We start from the raw sequence: 24,243 nt of genomic DNA on the forward strand, positions 1-24,243 counted from the left end.
CGCCACCGCCGGCGCGTCGGCTAGCCGGGCACGCCGCCGTGTTTGGTTAGAGGGCCGCGGGCGCTATTGATTTTTGCGGGTGCCGCCGCCACCGAGGAAGAGGAGTGTCGGCCGGGCGGTGATTGCGGAGGGTGGGGGAGGGGGAGGGGGTCAGGTCAGGGAAGGGTTCAGAGGGGGCTCACGGTCCGTGGACTGCCTCTTGATCGAGATTTCGAAAGACAGTTATAATGTTTTCTGAGGAACTGATCACAAACTAGATTTTGCTGGAAAACCAGCATGCATACTTAATAACAGTGTTGAGTTGCTGCCGACGGCTGCAACTGCATAGTGATCTTGCATTGTTCTCTGCGACGTCCTAACGTCTTGCGACTGCATCAGTACTGACCGTTTTGGTCCCCAGTCGCATATCTCCTTCGAAGTTATGACATCTGAGGAACCAAATAGCCCAATATCTGTGTCATGATTTGCCGGTGACTCAATTTGCCACACGCATCGCTGCGCGTTCAGAGCGTTTTATCCGTGGTTGCTTTAAGAGTGATCCACACAGTGTGGCAAATGGCATCGCCGACGTGTTTGAATTCTGGCATTCTTCTCTTTTAGTTTTTCGTTGCTAATCTTGGCACGCATTCGACCACAAAAACAGCAGCAACAAAAGAGCATCAAATAGCACGCTCAACGGCTTTTTGAAGCCGACCTAGATTTACCTGAATACCTAGTGGAATATGTCCAATTAGCGATGAAAAGCTGGGCCTGCGGCCGGCCACAGCTTTACGGACTTCCGGCGCCACTGTGACGTCACAACACAGCCATGCTTTAACCGAGTGCAGTTCTTACCTTGTGTCTGAGAAGTATGCGCGCCCCACGCCGCCTTGTATGCGGGATCTGTAATAAGGACCCAGTTGTCAAAAATTTCGCCACAAAATTGTGCCAGCAACCTGGAATTTAATGGTTAGATAATGAGGTCAGTCTTAACACAACAAGTGAAGTCTCGACGTGCACTTATCCTATCCCAGATATTCATCCAATCAAAATGACCGGACCGTTTTGCTCAAATCTGATTAGATTCCCCACTGACGTGGTATGAGAAGGCCACAGAGATATGGGACAGAGAAGAGAATGACATTTTGTAATGTCATGCAACATTATGAATTCCATGGAAATATTCCAAAAGCTGGGCATCCATTCACTCGGAGTGGGTGAGCAATGTTTGCCTTCCGACCCAACGACGGAGAGGGGTAGCTGGCCCACCTCACCATTTGGCCTTACATTGACCTTTCCATGACCACGAAACGAAATTACGGGGGGGGGGGGGGCTCAGAGTCTATAGAATTCACCGATGCCGGAGGGACTCAGTGCTCTGAAAATAGTGACCGATTTCAGGTCAGTCTCAATGCTCGCAAACACAAAGTCAAAAGTTTAGCTACTCGTAACGTAGACCGAAGCCTTTGGAGCAAGGCAGGCAAAATAGCATTGGGTCAGACCGGGAGCAAAAGTATCTTGTGACCCGTCCAAGGCCCAGCAGGGTCCCCATGGGTCAATGAGCTTATTCGGCAATGAAAGGGTAATAGACCCACCAAAAGTGACTCGCGTGCTTTGGGATCATAATTTTGCACCAATGTCGCGACCGATGTACCATTCAGTGCACATGAACAGTGGAAAAGCAACTTGTGTAGTGAAGCACTTTCGTAAGACGTCTTGGTTCAGTAACCCGACATGACCTGCGGCTGATTTCTTTGAAAAAATGCAATTGACAGCAAATGGGTTCATAGCCATCTGAAATGATGCGACGCAGCGTTTATCGTTACTACGCGGTTTCAGAACTGCTGTTATTGAGGGATGGCACCTACACTCCCCCCGGCCCACCGCCGACAGAGGGTGAAATTCCGTTATACGAGATGGAAAAGTGCACACTCGCTGTGTGCCATGAAGGCGAACGCTCCGCCAATGAGAATGCTTTGTGTACGCTCCTTGTACGCCTAAGCTTCCTCTTAATTATTCTCAGCTGGGGGCTTGGCAACTGATGACTCAAAAATGGCACCTCTTCAACATACAAAGCTCTTTCGAATAAACATTTGAATTGCATATTACCATGAATCCTATTTCATATGCAAATATCAGAAGGGCGACTGCGTCGGTTGCATCGGACCCCCAACTTGCTCAAGATTATGGCAAATCAGCTGCTGTGGAATTTAAACCAAGGAAAAGGGGTCTGGAAAAGACACCGGGACACTGACTCGTTTTGTGAGTGGATTTCATCAAATTTATTTAGATGATCATAAACGGTGATACCCAGTTCCAGACAAAGCCAAACGACCCAACTCGCGCCTCTTAAAGCATTTCAAAGCATCTTCAAAAAATATACATAATGAAATACATGATGTTTGCATATGTATATAAAAACATGCATATCTAAAGATATATATATATATATATATATATATATATATATATAAGCAATCACCGTTGCAAACAGAAACGAGGGCATTGTTTACTTTCTTCCGAGATGTATTTTCGATCTTGTGGATCAAACGCTTGCCCTCTGCTTTCTGGGTTGCAGTTGTTTAAGGCAGAAGCCAATCTCGTTGCAAGAAGAGTCCAACCGAACCGTATTCCTGTCACGTTGTTTATATGTCGTCGATATTTCGTCAATGCTTTGACATTTCCAAGGCGTATTGCCTACATCACATTCACCATACAGGACTTATGTTAGAAAACACCCATTATGGTTTGTGATTAGCTGATACAACGCGGAATAATCTAGTCTACGCACCGCAGTTTTGGAGCAAAATACAGAGAGCCAGCGGAATTCCTTTCATCTCCCGCTTGGTCACGAACACACGATGCATGCTCGGTGTCCAGAGGATATCTAGGTATCCACAGAATCCACGTGCCAGGTATCTACAGTATTTTAAAACAAAAATCGTGTCCGCTGATTTCAAGCACCTAAATGACATCCCGCAAGGTCTCCATCTTTTCAGGTACTCTATCGTAGCATAACAGGTCTTATCTGTGTGCCCAACGTAGAGGGCTATGGTTCCCTCCGCGTTGACTTGTCTGTTGATAGATAGGTCCATGTCGCATAGTTATACAGCCTCGGGCACATGCACTTGATCGACTCACGTCGAGGTATCTGTCTGCGAGAGTGGTGCTATCTACCATATGTTGCCTGCTAAGTCGCTTACGACATCTATGAAGTCTGCATACGGAATCCCACCATGACCAGCGAGTCATCAGGCAACAAATGGTAGATATCACCACTATCAAGACAAATGTCACGATGTCAGTCGACTGTATGTGCTCGAAACTGTATACATGCACGACATGGACCCAGCTATCAACAGACAAGTACACGCGTGGGAGCCCCTCTACGTTGGACACACGGATAAGACAGAGATTGCAGATGATGATGATATGCAGGGATTGTGTTTCTAAAAAATGAGAACTTTGGTGGAAAGCAGCTTATGAAATGCTTCCGATTATTGTAGCTTTCAAATAACTACCTGTGGATAACTAGCACACACCATGTGTTCGTGAAAATGGTACCTGAAAGGCGTTAAAAAAGACTCTGTATTTTGCCTCAAGTCCACGGCATGCAGACTAGACTGGACTAGACTATTCTGTGGTTTATCAGCAGATGGTAAGCCATGATCGGTACCACCTAACATTGTTATGTGTGATAAATGTGACTTATGTGTATCGTGTCATGTTTGTCTTGTGCATTCCATTTTTCTTCAAGCTGCCATTTTTTATGTATTTTGATAACAGAACGTATCTTTGCATTCATTGTTTTGTTTTCAACGCTCTAATAGAGTTGCCATGAATATTCCGTTAGATGGCGCGCGTTTTCGTCAATGTGAAACGTCTCTCGTGCTCCGAAGGGCCTTAAACACAAGCACAAAATCCTCCCATTTTCACAAAGCGTTGTGCGAGAGTTAGTTGAATACTTGTCGCGCATCATCCGACATCTGCCATGACCGCTGGCGCTCATATTACATCTCATATAAATACTAGCCACATGACATGGGTTCTGGTGTCCACACAAGCTGCCCCAAAGCTTACCAAATCTTCATTTGAGGTGTGAATGGACTGTCTTTGCTTGAGGTATGAATGAATGAGTGGCATGTTCACCCACATCAATTTCCCGACTCTGTATAAAGTGTGTTGGACCTTCTGAATCACAACAGGAGAATCACATGTATGCAAATGCATTATCGGCGTACAATTTGTCCATAGTTAATGTACGTGGGAGTAAAGTAGATAGGACACAAACCAACAAGTACCTACCCAACAGCAACGTCTTTTTTTGGTGGACGCAAAGAGTACCTAATTCACTTTTGGTGAGAAAGTCAGCTTTGGTCTATGGTTGTACAGAACATCATGCTCACTTTTTAGAAACATTAATTGGGGAGGGGAGCGGATAAACAAATAGTTGTGAGGAGGTCACATGCCGTTCTGACAGACACATGCAAATGGATCAGTGGAAGCGGCATACTTAATTTGAAGCTGGTGTTCGATTCATAAATTTGACTGAATGACAAGTTGAACAGAAACTAAGGCGTTGTCATGGAGCTTCACTTTCTACCTTTTTCAAACAGGAGTTTGTATTTCAAAACTCTGTGGCGTGCTTTCTACTAACAAAACATGCTCCTGCCCTGCGTTGCAACTCTAAAATGCAGTGTCACCCACAGGGGCCAAATGAGATTGCTGACAAGATCAGCAGAATTGGTAGCTATGTTATGATAAGATAGGATATTAGGTACTTAGGCAATGTAGTTACCTTGGAAGGAATGGGAGCTTTTGTTTTCCATAAAAAACATTTACGACTGTCACTCATTCACATCAAGTTGTCAATGGAACATTTTCATCGAAAAGATTGTTCGTAGACTATGTGGCTGAGTTATGCTATATGCAGGCTGATTGCGCATTACTTACAACTGAAAGTGCTGTATCTTATTGGTTTAAATGCTCTTTTCCGGGTTGATGCCATTATTTAACATTACTGGGAATATTTAGTCATAATTTCCAGTTGATAAATTTCCAATCTGTTCCATCCATATGAACTGGCAAATTAAAAAATCCAGTCGGTCCTAATCCATGTTTTGGTGGAAATTTCTGCTCCGCCTCAATCCAGCCCGCAGATTGGTCCACAATACGAGAATTTATTGAAATCCGTAATGTGATCTAGTGACACTAAGCCTACAAAAAATGGTATGTATATATCTTGCAGTTTATAATAGTGCTGAAAAACATAATTTCGTGCGGAGCCCTGCGTGATTTCTTGGTCATTGACTTGAAATGCTTGACAAAGGTACCAACAGTACAGCCACGTGGTATTCGTGTGTTGAGAAAAGAGCAGATAAAGTCAAATGACTGCTGCGTTGCACTTTTCCAATCATGGCTGTGTGAAAGGCGCTGCCCAAAAAAGTAAAAAGGGCCCTATGCTATTCCAGGAATTATTATTTCAGCGTGAAGACCTTCATTTACTCTTATACGGCAAAAAGTAATATATAGAAAAGACTCCCCACCAGAGTGCGGGAGTCAGCCTGCCTTCCATTGGGGCTTACTCCTTTGGACCGCCGCCCGCTCGTCGCCGTTGCATCCCCGTTGCGTTCTATAACATTGAGGTACGCCAAGAACCAACGTGGAACAGACTGTGAAATGATGAACACATTTTGCAGCCCATCGATAAGAAGGGAGTAAACAACGTTTTCCAAGTTTGGAATTGTATTAATTGTTGCAATTATATGATTTGCATATGTTGTTGCAATGTTGCAATTATGTCCATTGCATATGTCGTTCGATCGAGACCCTAGATTGATTGCGTTTCGAGAAGTATGTTAAAAAAGTCTCGGATGCAGATGTTATCGCCCCAATGTCATGTTCTACGCTAGACACAACTCTGTTCAGAAAATTCCATAAATGCAAGAATGTAGTAATTTCCAGAAAAATTTCAAAATAGGAACGGGGGAATTGGTTGAAAAGGGCAGCGATTTGTAGCCCAACGCTTTTGGTTAATTGGAACAGTGCTGGCCTGCTGCATCTTTTCGGAAACGTTTTCTGTGTGAGTGAGTGTGCACAGCTGTGTTAACGGTGCAGTAACCTCATCACAACACTCACGCATGATCACAGTACCAACGGCGTTGTTCCGCAAGCCTTGCTCGGAGGAACGTCTCACAACATTAGCGTTGTAGGGCTACATGTATATAACTTCTAACGAGACCTTAACACTGGAATCATTGGGGTTTATGGACAATGGTTTATGACCTATGAACGATGAGAGAACGTCTTTTCTAAATGCACCTCCAACTTCGCCAGCACCAAATTATTTTCAATGAGGGCTGTAAAAGACAGCACTTAAAGCGACACCCGGCTCTGACGTTGGAGTAGATTCAACGAATTGCGATAAACATTGGCCGCGAGTCAAGATGAATATGCTTTCGTGCTTGTTGTCCTCATTTTGTTCGCTGCGGGATCTGATGCAGCACGTCGCAAATCATTGATCATCATATGGCCACCGTGTGCTTTGTGCGCTGGCTTTGGCCTTGCACATGCATTTCATGGGACCTAAAATAAAACAAATGCCCCTGCTATCATTTCAGACATTTTGCGGTGTCCGACGTCTATGTCCCGAAAATGTGCCTTCATTCGATTTTGCGACATGAAGAGGTTCATCCTCAAGTGGTGCAGACTAGAGAGGACACTGTTCCGGACGGTCCCTCAGTACGGCGGTACAGCATACCAATCCAGCTTTTGGTCCGTCGTCGGTCGGAGCCAGTGCGCTGGATCCAATTGGCTAAAATCCGAAATCGAAGTCCAGCGCACATCAGAAAAACAGTCCCCTCACGTGAAGCGCATCCGATAGAACGGGAGGGCGCTCTAGAAAAGCCTGTTAGCACAGCAAAAAAGCACAGCAGAAAATCACAGCAGGATACGGGCGTAAGCAAATATGGAACAAATCAAGCTCCAAGGACGAAATCCCACGCTAGTTTGATGGAAATGCGCGGTCACGCACAGTGGAACGGCGTGGCCATTCGTATTTTGACACGAAGAGGGCAAGCCTTGTCAGAAAGCAATAGAAGCTCCTTAAAATCCAAGAAACATGAGACGAACGTAGGATTGTGACGCTCAGTTCTTAACAAAATAAACCAAACGCAACTGAAGTGTTGCTGCGGCTATGTCATGTAAATCTCTACTGGGACATCAGAAGAGCCAACTTGAGCTCGTCACAAGGGGTGCAATTCCCTTTATGATATGCAGAGAACACATTTATTACCTTTCTGTTTGCAATGCTAAATATCAATGTGGTGACCACGGCTGTGCAAAAGGGAAGGACTGTCTAAAGTCGGCAAGGTTTTGGACTAAGTCTAAGATTATAGCTGGGTGAATGTTATGTTGCAGATGAAAACTGTTGGTAGTGTGAAGCGGAGACTGAACAGGCTTAAGCAGACAGGTCTCGGCCATCTCTGAGTACAATCCACCCGGGATCTGATGATTGGCTCCAGTTGAGTATGATGTTGAGCCAACCATAAGTCTGACTTGTAATCCTCAGACTAATCTGTCGCTGCCAGACTGCCCACTGGTCTGCGCCTGGCCGCGTGCTTCTGTCTGCCAGCACCGGCCGTCTGCTGACCTACTTAGACCAGCCAGCGCCGGCCGTCTGCTGACCTGAGACCAGCCAGCGCCGGCCGTTTGCTGACCTGAGACCAGCTAGCGCCGGCCGTCTCCTGACCTGAGACCAGCCAGCGCCGGCCGTCTACTAACCTGAGAACAGCATGGACAAGTTGGTAAGCGGCGTGCCCCGCGGCAGGTAGTCCCCGGCCAGTGGCGTCGGCGGACTCTTCAGGTCCAACATGGCGGTCAGCCACGACAGTCGTCTGACGCCAAGTCCCCCAGCTACCTGGACAACACGGCGCGCCCCTGGACCGTATGGTCGGACGCCGCACGCGCCCCGTTTGTCGACTCTGCCCCGTCGCCGCCGCCCGCACTGTCGCCGCCGCCGTCGGTCGCCAACACCGCCGACAGCGACGCTATCTCATCACTCATCGTCGGCATCGATCAGAGGGGCGGGGCCTCGCTGCCGCGGCCAATCAGCGAGCCGCGCCGCCGCCAGAGAGGAAATCACGAATTCCGGTTGGTTGATAGCACTCCGGAAAGGCAACCGGAAACCAACAAGAACGACTTTTCTTTAAGTAATGGCGGTGGAAAATATGGCATACAATTTGCCGATGATGAATTCCGCTGCGGTCGAGGCTGTTTGCTTGCGCCGGTTCTGCTAGCTGCAGTCCGCGTCGAACGCGGCGATGTTCGGGCTCTGATAATTTATTTGATGGGAAGCAGGAGAGCCTGAGCGGCGCTCGTTTGAGATCCCGCTGAACAAATCCTTGAGAACACTTGGCCGAGCCTCGCTGTCCCGCCAGTAACGGATCGCTGCTGTCTGTTCTCCGAGAGCGAAGCAATCACGAGGAGCCGGCTAGTCGGGCCCTCCACGCTCACAAAGTTTTGCAACACACGTCGCTCATCCTTGATATATTTGGAGGCAAACCAGGGTAAGGATTGAACAGAATCCTATTTCCCAAGCAGTGACACATAAGACTAAACACTTCTGGATGGATGAAGTTTTGTGTTTGCTATCATGTTGAAATAGTAGATGCAATATCACGCAAGTACGTAAGTTTGATACCACCCACACCCATCTCCCAAAGTAGGGCTTTTAACTCCTGCAACATGTGACCATCATTTCCGCTCCAATTTTCTCCAGTTCCTCAACGTCACCGACGAGTAGAGCGTCTCAATGTCTCGCTCTCCCCGCTCCAATCAGTGCTTCAGCCCGTCCGAACTCTGAGAGGTTGCCCGAGGACGACCCCGCTCCTCCGGCGACCCGATCGATCTGGAGCCGTCGCGCCCCGAAGGCGACGCACCATGGCCGCCGGGCCTCCCCCGCCGGCCGTCGATAATATCGTGCGCACCTTCCGGTCCGCTCACACCGCGCGCAAAGGACGCCGAAAAGCGCGGGAAATGGCAGGAGGAAGCGCGCGGCAAGCGGCCGCCACTCCGCGGCTTCCGGCGGGGAGGGGCGGGACGGAGGCGGGCGGGGAGGTGCGGTACGCCGTGCTGAAGGTGACCCACCGGTGCTAGATGGAAGCCTAATTGACCGATCAAGGGTGTAGGACTTACGATTGACGGGGACCCAGCGTAACACACTGGATGCCTGTCAACCGCCTGGTCAGTTAATTGTAAACGAGACCGTACGCTCCGAGAAACTAAATGGCATGTCCAGCGTTTCAAACTTGCCCCGCCTCAGAAACAACCAGGCGAAGGTCAGTTTGATGTACCAGGCATCGAAGCTTCACAATGAGCACATGATCTTAAAAGGGTGCAGAAGAAATAAATGCGCCCGTGCTAAAGTGGCATCTGAAGCTATGTAAGTTGAGCTGAATGCAGTGTACCTACGCTTAACATGTTTTTGACAGAGCACTGTGCTGACATTTAATTTTGCTGGCTCATCTGTCGCTTGTGAGATGCATTTCTGGCTGTCAGTAACAACGTTTGTACGCATTTTCTGCGTTCAGATATGACGAACGCCTGTGGCCGATCCATTGTCCATACGTGTCGACATGGCTGGATGGTGTACCGATATGCGATAAACAATAAACGGGCAACACGCCGGAATTCGGTCCATAAGCAGACCCGTGAAATGACAAAAAAAGCGTTGGCTCCTTTGTGTGAGTCAGCGGACGAAAAGATACTTACGTTGAGGGCGCCACCTATCGAGTTGAAGTGAAATTGCTTGGGCACCAACTGGATTAGGCAGGTCCGATCGTAACTTCAAGACAAATTGTTTCTTTTTTTCCAAATAGCTCAAATTTATTATTTCGCCGGATTATTCTGAAGGTTGTTGATTGCTATGCTTTTCTCACCGCATTCCTCACCGGACGCCTCGCTTACTAGGGCCGGCACCACTGACCTTAAGGCCTCGTAATCCCAATTCCTATCTACTACAGTTTCTTTGGATTCCATCCACTGGTCCTTTTAAAATATCATTACACATATATCACTGAATAAAACATGTTGACCTAGTAAGGTCTCCTAACTGCATAATCGGTGATTTCTCTTTGACTGGCGCGCCATATTTCATAGCCGTAATCATACTCTTTTCAAGCCCCTGGCGTAGCGTATTTGAGATCATCTGGGGCCTCCGGTCGACCGATGGGCAGGAGGCATGTATATATATATATATATATATATATATATATATATATATATATATATATATATATGTGTGTGTGTGTGTGTGTGTGTGTGTGTGTGTGTGTGTGTGTGTGTGTGTGTGTGTGTGTGTGTGTGTGTGTGTGTGTGTGTGTGTGTGTGTGTGTGTGTGTGTGTGTGTGTGTGTGTGTGTGTGTGGTGTGTGTGTGTGTGTGTGTGTGTGTGTGTGTGTGTGTGTGTGTGTGTGTGTGTGTGTGTGTGTGTGTGTGTGTGTGTGTGTGTGTGTGTGTGTGTGTGTGTGTGTGTGTGTGTGTGTGTGTGTGTGTGTGTGTGTGCGTGAGTACCCTGTTTGACTTCTGTATTCCATCCCATCTTAACAGGGCGTGCCGCCATGACATCAACAGAACTGTTGTCTTTGAACAATACAACATTTAGTCCCTACGCACTGCTTCCAGCGATTAATCGCAGTTCATGGTGGTTGTGATGGAAGGAGGCTACAAGCTCTTGGCTTTTCACCACTTTGATCATCAAATATCGTCTTAAGTTTATTTTATACGGAATGGTTCGCACCTAAGTTAACCAGCGTTGTCCACAACAGTGGCAAGTGCAACTGTCGCGGTCATGACTGAGGTGGCATTTGACCGCCAATTCAACGGCAAAACATGATGAGCGACAGTGGATGTGAAGTGATCTAAGGTATGTGGTTATGTGTATATATCACTGATCCCGCATCCGTCAAATCGTAACTTTACGACAGATGCTCCAGATGACCGCCGACGGTCCCGGACGCGTGACAGCCGGATCTGCCGCAGGTGGTCGGTTGTCCGGCAGATGGCCGCCGACGGTCCAGGATGCGTGGCAGCCGGATCTACCGCAGGTGGTCGGTTGTCCGGCAGATGGCCGCCGACGGTCCAGGACGCGTGAAAGCCGGATCTGGTGCAGGTGGTCGGTTGTGCGGTCCATCTTGTCGACCGTGACACGTCCCATCTCAGGTCTGATGGCTGCCTTGAGCTCACGAAGATTCACTGGCTTGTCCATTAGGACGTGGTCCTTCAGGTAACCTTACAGCATGAAATCCAGGTGCGGTAAGTCGGACGCGTGGAGGTCCCACAGCGCAGCAGTCTTCAGGCTGGTGTGCTGCTGCTCGGACGGTCCGGCGCAGCGCGTGCCGGGGGCGGTGTCGCTCCGGCCCTCCGGAGCCACCCTTCGTCTCGATCAGTCTCAAGATCCTCAGGGCTTCCAGAAGGGTAGCAATAGAGCGGTATCGATGTAGCGCTCCGAGATGGTGTTGAAAGGATCCTCGGTCTGGTCTTCAAAGAAACATCTTCTGTAGAGTCACGATTTTTCAGGCGATTTTTAACCAGATGTGCTTGCGGAGGGAGAGGCAGTACCATGGAGGCACTTATGCTCCTATGCCCGGTTAAAAAGCCTGTCCAAGGCCAAAAATCAGGAGGAGGGCTCCAGCAACCTCGGACACCGTAGTCTCACATTTGGGAACATGGCCTACCGCTTGATGCACAATAAATATTGCAAAATAAGGGTTAATTGATTTGTTTTTGGGTTGCTGTTTTCCCGCTTGAATCTGTTAAGCAGATTTTTTGCACATCAGGCGTTAATTATTGGCTCAATCGGCGCTTGCAATACCTAATCGTTCATAATAAATTATCTGCATTGTTCTTGAAATAGTTATTTAGGTCCCTTTCAAACATTCCACGATGGGTTATGAACATGATGAACTTTCCGGTGATGCTCAAATTAAGGACAGGTTCGGTTTCTAGGGAGGGGATAGGGACCGGTAAGGATGATCCAGGGCCCACTAGCCTATGTTGGAGTCTAATATTAGCGCCAAGGTGGTATATAGAAGGAAAAAACTCAAAACGGTGTTTGGCTCACCCGTTTTTTGTGATGTTCCTATAAACCTGACTTCCAGGGCTGCCGCCCCTGGGGTATTCTGCCTGCTGGCCACGAAAACCGAGGGCACTGAGTTACGAGCACTGAAACTTCGCAAACAGAATGAAAGCTGTATTTAAGACCGCGGCACGGTTGTAATATGCAAGATCGGGGCTAGGAAGTCGTGACAAGTCTTCATGTACAAAAACACAATTTCATTAATGTCCTAAAATTCACGGGTATACGGGCCTTATACGAGCCAGCGGGTGTCGGGAAGTGCCACTGCGTCTAGACATGCGTCTCGCCGTCTAGACGTCACATCAAGGCGAACAACGTTCGCACCGGCGTGACCAAGACACATCCACATTCCACGGAAGTGGACCGGACCAATATCTGCGTCGTATAAAGCGGAAGGAATCCAAAACGACGCGGCCATTGCACGCGGCGAACCGCGGCCAATGCAGGCTCAAAACGTGCCTGCTGTTAGCATACGAACCCCATTGGACCGGCATACCATTCAGTCACGCGGCTGCCTCCTAGAATTAGCGAGCTGCACAATACTGACCCGTACTCAACAGTGGCCTTCGAGCTCTATAATAGTGCAGGGCAAAGGGCGGTTAACACGAGCGTCGAGTGGAAAAGAGTTAAATGGTCGTTTCCTGTAGGGGCCTAACTGTGTGGTCCCACAAAACGCCTTCTATTCATCACAGAGGGCTTGAGTTTAATGTTCACATTTTTTGCGTACAGCGAATCCCAGTACGGGACTACAGATGACCAGCAAAAACATCATGCGGCACCTATTTGGCCCTTTGGAGCTTTACGATGCACTCAGCTGCTGAGGCTGTGTGGCGCTGCATAGCGCGTACATTGGCAAGATGGGCGGGAATTTTTGTGAATGAAGTCTAGTAGTACCTCTGGTCTCTCGGACCAGCAGATTAACTACTGTACTACCGACTCCGCTTCCGTTTGTCCCGTCCCTGATTTTAAAGCGTTATGACAAAGGGGATCTTTTCCCGAAAGCGGCAAGCTATAAAGGTGACTTATACGTTTCAGTCGCAAGCGGTTTGCGAGCAAAGGATCGCAAGAGAGTCAGGCGGCCAATGACAGCACAAAACAGCAAACTTTCCAAACCCGAACAACCACCTCAAAACATGGATGCAAAACAGGGTAAAATAAGCTTTGCGCTCCCGCCGTGTGCATGACCCCTCCTCTCTCCACGCCGTTCATGTCGCAGGCCGCCCCTGTTCCGCTTGGCTTTTTGCACGTTATCTCCGGTGACACCCCGGCGGCGGCCGGGTTCGCTGTCATGTCCCGGCGACGCCGAGGGCGGCCGTCATGTCCCGGCGCCGGCCGGCGGCGGCCACCCCTCGGCGCACGCCTTTTTAACAGTGCTGGCGCCCCGCCGGCGCCCGCCGGCTCCGTTTCAGGGCCCGTCTAGTGTTTATCGCCGCACCAACGCCATTGATGCAGCCACGCTGTCACGTGCCGGCAGCACGTGCCGACACGTGGTACAGCGTCCGGCCAATTAAAACGCCACGCAGAGAGTGACGTGGCCTTTCAAAGAGGATTTAATTAAGTTTCTTTGTGCCGCCTTCCTATTGGCTTCGTAGCTGCATGTTTTTATCAGGTGTTATCTTTCTGGTTGACAGCTTTTGACAGTCGGGCAAACATGTTTTGATTGGGTGCTGTGTAATGCTGCGTGATATGGTTTGGTGGCTTGATGTATTCTTGCAAGTACATAAATGCCGTGGTGCTGCAATATCATGTGGCGCTGATTTGAACTGGTGTAAGGCTTATGGATACAATGGTAATTATGCTACCAACTGGCATGTCACAAAACCAACTTCATTTTAAATTGTTACGTGCAAGCACCATGGTCCATGTGCAAATATCTTAAGGCAACAGAGCAAAAGCTTTCATTTCAGGCAATGCCATGATCACGTGTTTCACGACTTTTTGACAGTCCCACTCGAAATCAGGTCCCAGAAGACCTGGTCAGACGCACCATTCCGTAAACAGCGTACTCTTGGTGAGCATACCTGGTGAGTTGAGTGCCGTGCACTACAAAATTTGGTCCATGTTTACATAAGTTTAACAAATATTTCTTATTCTGGTTATCGCATGATACTAGTGATTTATTGATTTATGTTGCCCGGATGCCGTGGTCAAGTATTTATACTCCAGATTCAGAAACCGTCTTCGTGCGAACACTGTATGCTCTTTACGGTTTCGATTGGTACCTACATGCCGGACCGCGTCGTAATGCAACGACGTGGACACCGGAAACGAGTGACCTTTGCATTTTCCGTCGGCGTCATCAACCAAGCGACCTCGCCCCGTGCGGTGCCACGCCACAGTCGGCACACACCATCCACATCCAGCATCGCCATCGGATCCCGGGAACCGGAGACTGGCAATCTGGCACGGGCCGAGGATGCCACGAACCGCCACCACGCGAACGAGCCATTTCCCCGGCCGCACCGCCGGAGGCAGAGGTTCCGGCACGCGCCGGTTATTTCGGAACGGTCGAGGTCGTCTCGGGCGGCAGGGCGGCTGCGGCGGCCATTACGACCCGGATAAGTGCCGGAGGGCCGATTACACTCGCCGCAGCGCCCGAGGCTCTGGGGCCGGCCTCGCATCGAGAGCCAGGGAACGGTGTGGGAGGAGAGCTTGCGTAGAGTAGGAAGGAACCGTCCATTCAAATTCTTGGCACCTTTTAAAAGTTTGAAGGGGGTCAGCCCGTCAGCTACTGAGTCGGTGGAATTGCGGATCCTCTTCTTCTCTTCCCCCGCTCCTGTGAGTGCAGTCGTCACCATAGCAACAAGGATCGATCCTGCCGTCCGCAACAACATCAAATCTGTGTTGTCATCGTCTTCAACGTGGCCAACCTTTGAGCAATCAGCGGAGAAGAGAAGAAGCAATTGTAGTTAACGCAGGCTCAACTGAAGTAGGAACTCAGAAAGGGTGAGGATAGTGCTGCTAACACTTTCAGAGTATAAGATGCTTCACTTGAAATGCTGATTGCGAAAGCGCAAGTAAGGATGCAAAACATAGTTTGAGAACATGCGATCTGGCAGGCCTTGTTTAAAATTGTCGGACATTCGAGTTGGTATCTTGCACACAATCGCTGTGGTCTGAGAGCTAGAAATGCAAGCCTCCATCCCTGCGTTCAGCGGTTGAACACGCCGCTGACAAGACATCAGCAGGTGTGGATCATTTTAGAATTCGGAGAAGTGCGTGGAGATATTCTGGTAGACAGATGCCCACTGACCATAAAAACGAAAAGCCAGAACGCTGAAATATCTGTAATATAAAGTGGGGTGTAAATAAAGGGTTTTTGTACATATCACACCCTTTTTAAACTCAAAGTTTTCAATGCACCCTGTATTAACAAAGTGATTCTATAGCTCCTGGGGCACACACTAAGACACGATGACATGACTTTTAAATCTGACTTTGGTGTATCCGGAAATGCTGACACATATATTTTAGGCTCGTGGTCTTTGAAGTCAGGATCTAAGGGCGTGAAACCGATCAAAAGCCAGTCTCATAACCTTTGCAGAATTGAGTAGTACATCTATATGTATGCTTACCAAGGGGCTGGTGGTAGGTTCATTCAGCCATCATTCGTACAAACTTCTGATAGGATCCGTGAATAAAACTGTTGCGCATTTTGCTATTTTCAACTCCTCCTTCCCCTTTTTACGCAACGGTTACGCTTGGCGAAACATTCCCTCCCCCGATTACGTTGCATTAAGCGTAGCGTCCGTTTGACCCCTTGATGAGCTAGTGGTGCGAAGCAAGGACGGAAGTGTTGTCCGCCATGAGAGGAAGTCAATGCTATCCGGGCTGAATATTATTAAACGCTTTCAAAGGCTTGTACATGATTTAGAACCACGCCTGAGCATGCCGTCACGTTGTCCTCGCCCTCCCACGTGCAACGTCATCTATGGGCGGTCCCATAAAGGGCTAACACTGATTATAATATGCAAGCTGGGAAAGGTCTAGTTAGCAGAGCTATACACCAGCAAGCCAGACCGATCGTTGTTCGTCTTTCTTCTGCCCGCCCGGCTCTCACTGCACGCCGAAGTCGTGTGCCCCCCCCCCCCCCCCCCACCCCCCACTCACACACGGACAAAGAACAGGCGCCTCCATCGATCACCAATGCCAAACGGACCACCCACCACCGGCCTGGCGCTGCCACATCAGCACCGAGCCCGACGCGGCCCTCTCTCCGGCCGTCATGTACGCGTCGACACTGACAGCGGGCCGTCGACGGCGACGAGCTGCCTGTCGGCTGCGCCTCAGAGCGACGGACGACGGCGCCGCCGCAGCGACAGACGCTCCAGTGGATAATGACTCGGGTAATTGGCCGTCGGCGGTCGCGAGCCTTCAGCGACAACGGTCCCGGGCGCGCGGAACAATGCCAGCGCAGAGCCGCTCCTGCCGGGTCGCCCAGATCCGGGCCGAGATAAGCGATCGGACGGGGCTTGGGAAGGGAGCCGAAATTATGCCGGTCTGTTGCCCGCCGAACGGGCGCAGGCGCTTTGTTCGGCGGAAGGAGAGCGGATGCTCCTCCCTGCTGAAGAGCACTGGAAATTGTTGCTAGGGCGGTTTGGAGTGGCATATTTCTGGCGCTTACATCGCAGCCAGGACCTCTTTCAGCATACACGATTGGACGAGCGGCTCAGCATCCGTCAGCCCGTCGCTCCAAACAAGGTAACAGTTATACCAGAGACGGAACAAAATCGACACACATCGGGCCCAAATGCGATATAAATATATGTCATCCATTCTTCACGAGGCGTAGTTCAAACACTGAAGGGACAGTGGGATCAAAAGTCCAACAAAAAGCTGCAGGTCCCATACAGCTTGCATCAGTAAGGCTTAAAGCACACCAGGCTCATTGTCTCAGAATACGCCGTAAACGCATCATTTTCAGACAGTGGTTTGCAAGAAATGCTAGGAAAAACGGACTTTTCGCTGTTCTGATAACTGAATAATTAAACTGACGCCCATTTAAAACTCAGAGTTATCCCACGCCCAAAAGGTTGGTATTGGCAAAAAGGTATGCAACATCAAATTCGTGTGTTTGTGTTTTGTGTGAAGGGATGTATGAAATCGAAATATGACAGATTTTCCAAGCACAATGACGCCGAAATCTTGATCAATTTTCACGATGCAGCATGCCGGCACATAACGTTATACGTTTAACTTTCCTACATTTTCCGTCAGCCTCTGAGTGGTCCATGCCACTGCGAACAAAGCGTTTTCGTTTTCAATGGGCCGCATTGTCTGTCACTGGCATCACTGGACCATGAAATGGTACAAAGACGAGTCACGGGAACGCCGTCAGGAGTCCACCGAACGCTGCCCCCTCGCCCCTCCCCTGTCCCCATTGTGCCTCCCCTTCGGTGACCCGTTATTGACGCATCTGGGTATTATATTTGTTCGTCGGTTATTGGCGGATGATCTGTGTTTGCGTTAGTGATTACCCCCCGGGTCGTTCTCACGGCGTCCCCTGCGCGGAGGCGCCCTCTGCCACTGACGGCACGTGCCGTGCAGGTGTGACGTCACAGCGGGACACCTGCGTGGCAGCTGGCCGGTCACGCGCCGCTGGCCGGCAGATGCGCCAGGAATGCACTTTGCTGAATGGGAGGCGCCCTCGACGCACCCCTGGTCACCGGGGCGGAGCCGACGGGCGGCTGACGCCCGCCACTCCACGCCACGTGGTTTAAAGGGCACGCAGCACCGTGACATCGCCATATTCTCACAAATATCAATAGCTGCGGGGCGACGGTCACGGGGCGAAGAGGGGGGTGGGTTACCAGGCGACTGAAGCTGGAACTAGAATCACCAAAATCGCAACTGGAATGTCGAACGTACGCAAACGTCCCCGTCGGTGAGCATAGGTCCGAGGTGACGCTCTCGGCCTCATGCCCGTGTGCTAACCTTCCACCGGACCACGAACTCGGCCGCAGACATCTCTGCCCCGTACATCTGGATCACGGCTCGGGGAAAACCAACCGGTCGGAAAACCACGATCTTGGCAGAGATGAGCCCCTCGGGGTGGCCCCGTCCGCGACGTCTCCTCTCCCCGCCGCCGCCGCCGCCGCCGCCGCTCGGCCTCTCCGTCGCGCACCCCGATCAATGACGTAATTGGCGTCGGCGGCATCTGCTTGCTGCCACGCCGCATTCCTCTCCCAAAGCGCACACAATAAATGCAAACACGCTATCATTAACCGTTAACGAGCAATTGACGCTCCCCCGGGCCGCGTGGCGCGCCATCAATTCATTGGGAGCCGGGCGGTACGTAACTCATCCCGGCATCTCTGTTTATGTAGCGTGACGAACATGACGCAGGGGAGGGAGGGGACGCCGTGTGCTGGCGCCGCCCCGCCGGTATTGGCTTTTAATATCCGCCGTCGGGTGCGAAATCGCTGGAACGCCGCTCACCGCGAACGAGGACCGCTGAAAATCGCACGAGAGTGCCGCTGGCGCCGGGGAGAGCAGCGTACAAAAGGAAAAGTGTTCACGATTTTTTCGTTGGAAGGGGAGGACGATGGCATGGACAGAGAAAAGCTGACACGAGTCTGGCTGTGGTGGAAATTTAGGGAACTTCAGCAGGCAAAAATTTCATTTACAAGCATATTTCAAGTATACTCCAATTGTCGTGGTGAGAGGGCCGGGGGATGACGGCAAACAAACCGGAAGGTGGATACGCGGTGCATTGCCCATGTTTAAAAGTCACCGCTCAAAACCCGTTTGATTGAGATGGCTGAATCCTCAGACGAAATGTTTCTGTGATGACCGCGTGACTTCCTCAAAATTTCAAATTACACAATTTTCCAACGAGATTAACGCAGTTGTTTTCAAGCGATAAATATGCTTTTTTCTTCGGCCATTAAAATAGGTCAAAGTAAAAATCTTCAGATCAACAGCATTGCGATTGCTGTACACACAGAGCACCAACACCAGTCAGACCATTATTCGACTATATCACACCAGCCAGACCATTATAAGACCGTATCACACCAGCCAAGCCATTATTTGACTGTATCACACCAGCCGGGCCATTATAAGACTATATCACACCAGCCAGACAGTTAGTAGGCTGTATCACATCAGCCAGACCATTATTCGACTGCATCCCATCAGCCAGGCCATTATTCGACTGTATCACACCAGCCAGGCCATTATAAGACTGTGTTACACCAGCCAGACAAATAGTGGGCTGTATCACATCAGCCAGGCCATTATTTGACTGCATCTCACCCGCCAGACCGTAAGTCGACTGACTCAAGCACGCCGTTCCACCAGTCAGCACAGCACTCAACTTTATTCCGGACGCTGTTCTAGGCGGTTCGCCATCCAGGTTCGCCGAGGGCCCGCTAAGGTCTCCCTCGTCTGCGATCCCCTGCCTGGCTCGCTGCGGTTTCCCTCCACCAGCCCCGCTAAGATCCCATTCGCCCGCGACCCGCGGTCTGTCTCCACCAGCCCCTCTGAAGCCTTCCTCGCCCGCGACCCGCGGTCTGCCTCCACCAGCCCCGCTGAGGCCTTCCTCGCCGCGGCCTCCGGTCTGCCTCCACCAGCACCACTGAAGCCTTCCTCGCCCGCGACCCGCGGTCTGCCTCCACCAGCCATGCTGAGGCCTTCCTCGCTGCGGTCTGCCTCCACCAGCCATGCTGAGGCATTCCTCGCTGCGGTCTGCTTTCACCAGCTCCACTGAGGCCTTCCTTGCCGCGGTCTGCCTCCACCACCCCGCTGAAGCTTTCCTCGCCGCGGCCTCCGGCCTGCCTCCACCAGCTCCCCCTCCCCCCCCCCCCCATCCGGTCCACCTCGGCCACCCCTGTCCAGGCGTCGGCCGTCTTCAGCGGGCAGCGGGCTCGGCCGATCCGATTTGTCGGGCGCCGCGCTGGCGGAGGGGCGCGAGCAGCCCCAATCAGAACCGCGTCCCGACAGCGCTGAGCAAATCAAGCCGCGCCGCCCGCCCCCCCGGAGCGCCGGCGGCAATATGGCCCGCGTCGGCGGCGGCGTCGGCGGCGACGGCGACGCGCCCGCCGCCGCCGTACGGACAACAGGAAACGCCACCGCGCGGGCCGGTCAAAGGAGCGGGGCCGGCGACGGCGATGGCGCCGCGCCGTCTTGTTTTTCCCCGCTATCAGAGAAAAGGATGTGCATCGTGCTGCTTTAATTTCCCTGCTACATGTAGCGCCGCAGCAGTGAGATGCAAAATGTGCCATTTACAGGGTTATTTGGCCAGTCGGGGCTCAACCCTTCTAAAATAGCCATTTCACCTCGTATTTAATATAACACCTGGCCATTTGGAATGGGATTCACCCATTCCTTAAGTTTAGTGGCATGCGGTACGTTGAGCCTAACAGTTTATTCCTTGGTTCGATTTTTAAAAAAGAACAAATCACCGCTTTTAAAAGTAAGTTATATGTATATGCATACATACATACATATCTCTTTATCCGTAAAATTAACTACCCCTGATCCAAGGGATTGAAAAACTACTGATTTGGGCTCTTCCATCAGTCCTTACCCCATGAACTCCATCGCTGTCATCAAGGAGAGTATCACCACCTGGTATACATCTCCTAGAATTCAGAATCCACAGCAGCGAGGACTTATTGTAGCGTCAATAACACGTCATTGGCCGAAAGAAAGATGCCAAGCTGAATCAGGTGGTGTAATAACTTCGTGTCTATTCAATCGAGAAAAACTCCTTGGGTCCGAAAACCGCTTTTGAATTGCTTTGTCTTCAGGGAGACGAAATAAGCAGTATTTAGGCAATATGATTTCATAGCATTGGTGCTACGTCTATGAAACAGCAGATGTGATCACCGTTCACCCAGAGTCAGTCCTGGCGGCGCGCGCATGATCGTGCTGCACCGATGCCAGGTGGTCTTGCTGCCAGGGCGCAGACACCGGCTTCAGCGAGACGCAACTCTGTCCCTCCTGTTTTCACGGAAGTCTCGGGATAATCGCTGAGCCAAAGCAATTTGTACCGTCTTTGGAATTAACGGAAGGCAATCCAGCGGGATGTCCGAATGGAGTTGGTGTACTAACGTGCCTTGGATGCAAATAAGGGAGCACGTGCTCCGACAACGGAACGCTCTAACTCCGTACTCCTACTCTAACTCCCTACTCCGCACGAGTCAAAGCATAATCGTCCCCACTACCTGTAATGAAAAAGTCATTGGTCGGAACGGTAAGAACAGAAATGAGAACAGCCATGGTCTACGTGGCCATGGTTTATTTGCGGATTTTTAGGTTCAAACATCGACCGCGCTTATTATCATGCCGCTTGCGTACAATGCACAGCAAGAGGTGTTGCCTCCTAAATTTTTGGAAAGTTCCCCCTCCCACGTATTTACGTTTGCATTAAGATCGATCACCAAGTTGTCGGATCCACCCGTTGCCATGCTGGTGGATCTGACGCCTTAGTTCCACGGGTGATAAATGCACTGTAGAATCAAGCAAAGGTCACGATTCTCCCATTTCCCCATCTGACGTTGTGTGTTTTTGTAGCCATACCATGAGACCTACATGACAATTTTCCAGAGGTGCTCACATGTTCGTAGGTAACGATTCCATTGGGACGTGATGCCGACGCACCAGACTGAGAACTGATCGCGAGCCTCATTCAGAGGCGACTGTAACCGTCCCCATTACTGGCAGATTTTCCTGGCGGACATCTCCGGCAGGTAAGAAGACCTTCGGGTCGCTTCCCGGGTAAAAGGCAAATATATTCTATGCAGTCCGCCAGGCGGAACAAAGGCCGGCTGAGATAGACGGCAGGACGTCAATAGCCACGGCCCGGTTCCGTGGCCACCCTGCCACCTAGTAGCTGGTCCGACAACTAACACTTTTAGCTCAGCCGTCTGAGGCGGGCGAATCAGTGCTGAATGCAGACGCGATGTAAGATGTAATTAAGGTGGTATGCAAATAAGGCATTCATATTATGCCTTTTTAATGATTGGTGCTATGTCAAGGGGTAGCTTTTCAAAGCTTTATACAATCGTCTTTGATGTTTTAGCAGGCACCTGAACAGTGATGAAGATCGTGTGGAACGAATATAGCCACCGTTCGTGGTTTGCTTCGTGCTCCGATTGCATACGCATGACACTGGCCATTGATGGTTTTTGATAGGAAAATGGTGGTATGTAGATGCTGAGTGCCGCCATAGGGGGGGGGGCGGGGTAGCATCACAGATACAATATGGTGCACAACTAACACCACCACTGACAGCACCAGTATAGATACATCTGCATCGTGCTGAAACTGACCAGGTTTGGCTGGGACCGCTGCAGTACCGGCTGACGGTGAAGTGATGCAATGGGGGCCAGCGCGCCCGGCGTCCGGCAGGCATCATCCATGCACAGCTCCCTACAGCACTGCCGGTACCCACTCAGGCTCGGCTGCCGGCGTCGTATGGCCAAAATGTTGAGTTGCATACAGTGCTAAATATGGTCTAAATTTATTTTCAGAGCTCGCAAGGAATCCAGAACCTTCTACACTCGAGAGATGTAGTGAGCACCACAAGCCTAACGATCATTTCTTGTTTACGTTTGGAAAGAGTTTTGGCGGCCCGACGTCTCCCTCAGTCATCGCTAGCAATGCTGCCATACTGACGTCCGCAGCTGCCGCCAGGTACCTAGGCCGTAACTGGTTATCAAAAATTGCAAGGTAAGCATCTTTGGCACGCTTAAAGCGCAGACATTTTCCGTTGTATTCAGAGCTGAAGGAAGGTCACATAATATGCAGAATGATTTATTTCACGTGTCGCCATAGTGAATGGTGATACCAGTGATGGGAAGGAACGTTTCATATTTGAAAATATTGAAGCGAGCATGAAATCTGATGAAACAAGCCCACTTATAATTGTTTGTTCACTTTTGAGGTAGGGAAAAATTGCTGTAGACGGCATAATTCTCTGCTTAGTAAATATACTTCTAAATTGCATCATGGTGTGCTTCGTCATCGTTACCTGCACAACATTAATTGAGAGTCATTTGAGTCATCGACCGTTGTATCTGAAAATGGCACTCACGAACGACAGATCTGAATGTCTCGACATTTATATTTTGCTTGGCCTTGATCGCGGCATGACTTATGGAGTGACATAATTTTGGTGACGTTATTATGACGTCATAAATGCCAAGGTGACTTTAAAATACTCGCCCTAATATACCTTCCCCATTTTCGCGGGCGTGTAGCTCAAAAACTAACGGGGGTTAAGAAGACAGGATCATAAACAGTACCGAAAGGTCCTCAAGATGCATATATCAGTTCAAAACCCTATATAAACATGGAACACTTCCTCTAAACTTTCTCGAAAAGTGCTGGTTATATACCATCCATTTGTGATCCCTAGTTTAAAGCCTTCACCGAGCTCTTTCCAACCTGTTGATGCGATGCCTCCGCCGTGGTAAAATAGACACTATCTTTATACCGGCATGGGTATCTCAATATATAGTTCGCTAAGAGGGCGCGGGTAGTGAAACGTAGTACACAGAACAAAGAAACGAGCCCAAAGCATATGGATGGACAGCACGCACACACCGGGTGATACTTACTTCGAAGACACGATTTACAAATGAACCCACAGATTGGCTAGGCCCCTAGACACCTAAGGTATTTCATTTGAACACCAATACAATGTAAATTGTTTAGCGCTAGTCCGCACTTATCATTTATATTTTTGGAAATTTTAGCCGTCGTCAAATCGGATCTATGCTGGCATCATTGGCGCCGGCATAATTTATTGACATAAATGTGCTGCAAGAAATATCTGAATCAACCAGCATGACAGGATATCACGTTTAAGTTAGTCAAAAAGGGTCACGTTTATGTTAGTCAAAAAGGGTCACGTTTAAGTTAGTCAAACAGGGTAACGTTAAAGCTGGTATATTAAGAAACCGGTTGTTGAAATGGAATAATACAATTCAATTCTATTTAGTGCAAAAAATCCCACGCGGCCAACCCGAAACGCACGCTGCTGATCGACACAAATGTCATGGTTTAAACGCAAACTCAATAAGTGAAGTGTGGAAAGGAAAATGGGAGATGTGGGAGGGAAATGTGAAAACTGATTTTAAATGGTAGTATACGCGCTAAGTGCAATATGTTTAGTTACCT

General features: G+C 49.8%; 1 protein-coding gene across 1 annotated transcript in view; it reads right to left on the reverse strand.

Annotated features, from left to right (window-relative positions):
• LOC119106414 (DNA-binding protein D-ETS-3) overlaps positions 1-24,243 on the reverse strand; it is a 62,608-nt gene that overhangs the window by 12,061 nt on the left and 26,304 nt on the right. The window contains exon 4 of the mRNA XM_037230058.1: positions 835-882. Coding sequence (XP_037085953.1) covers positions 835-882 — 48 coding nt within the window. The remainder of the gene's footprint in view (positions 1-834; positions 883-24,243) is intronic.

Source organism: Pollicipes pollicipes, unplaced genomic scaffold (assembly GCF_011947565.3).
Source record: "Pollicipes pollicipes isolate AB1234 unplaced genomic scaffold, Ppol_2.1 Scaffold_6138;HRSCAF=7277_pilon_pilon_pilon, whole genome shotgun sequence".
NCBI lineage: Eukaryota > Metazoa > Arthropoda > Thecostraca > Pollicipedomorpha > Pollicipedidae > Pollicipes > Pollicipes pollicipes.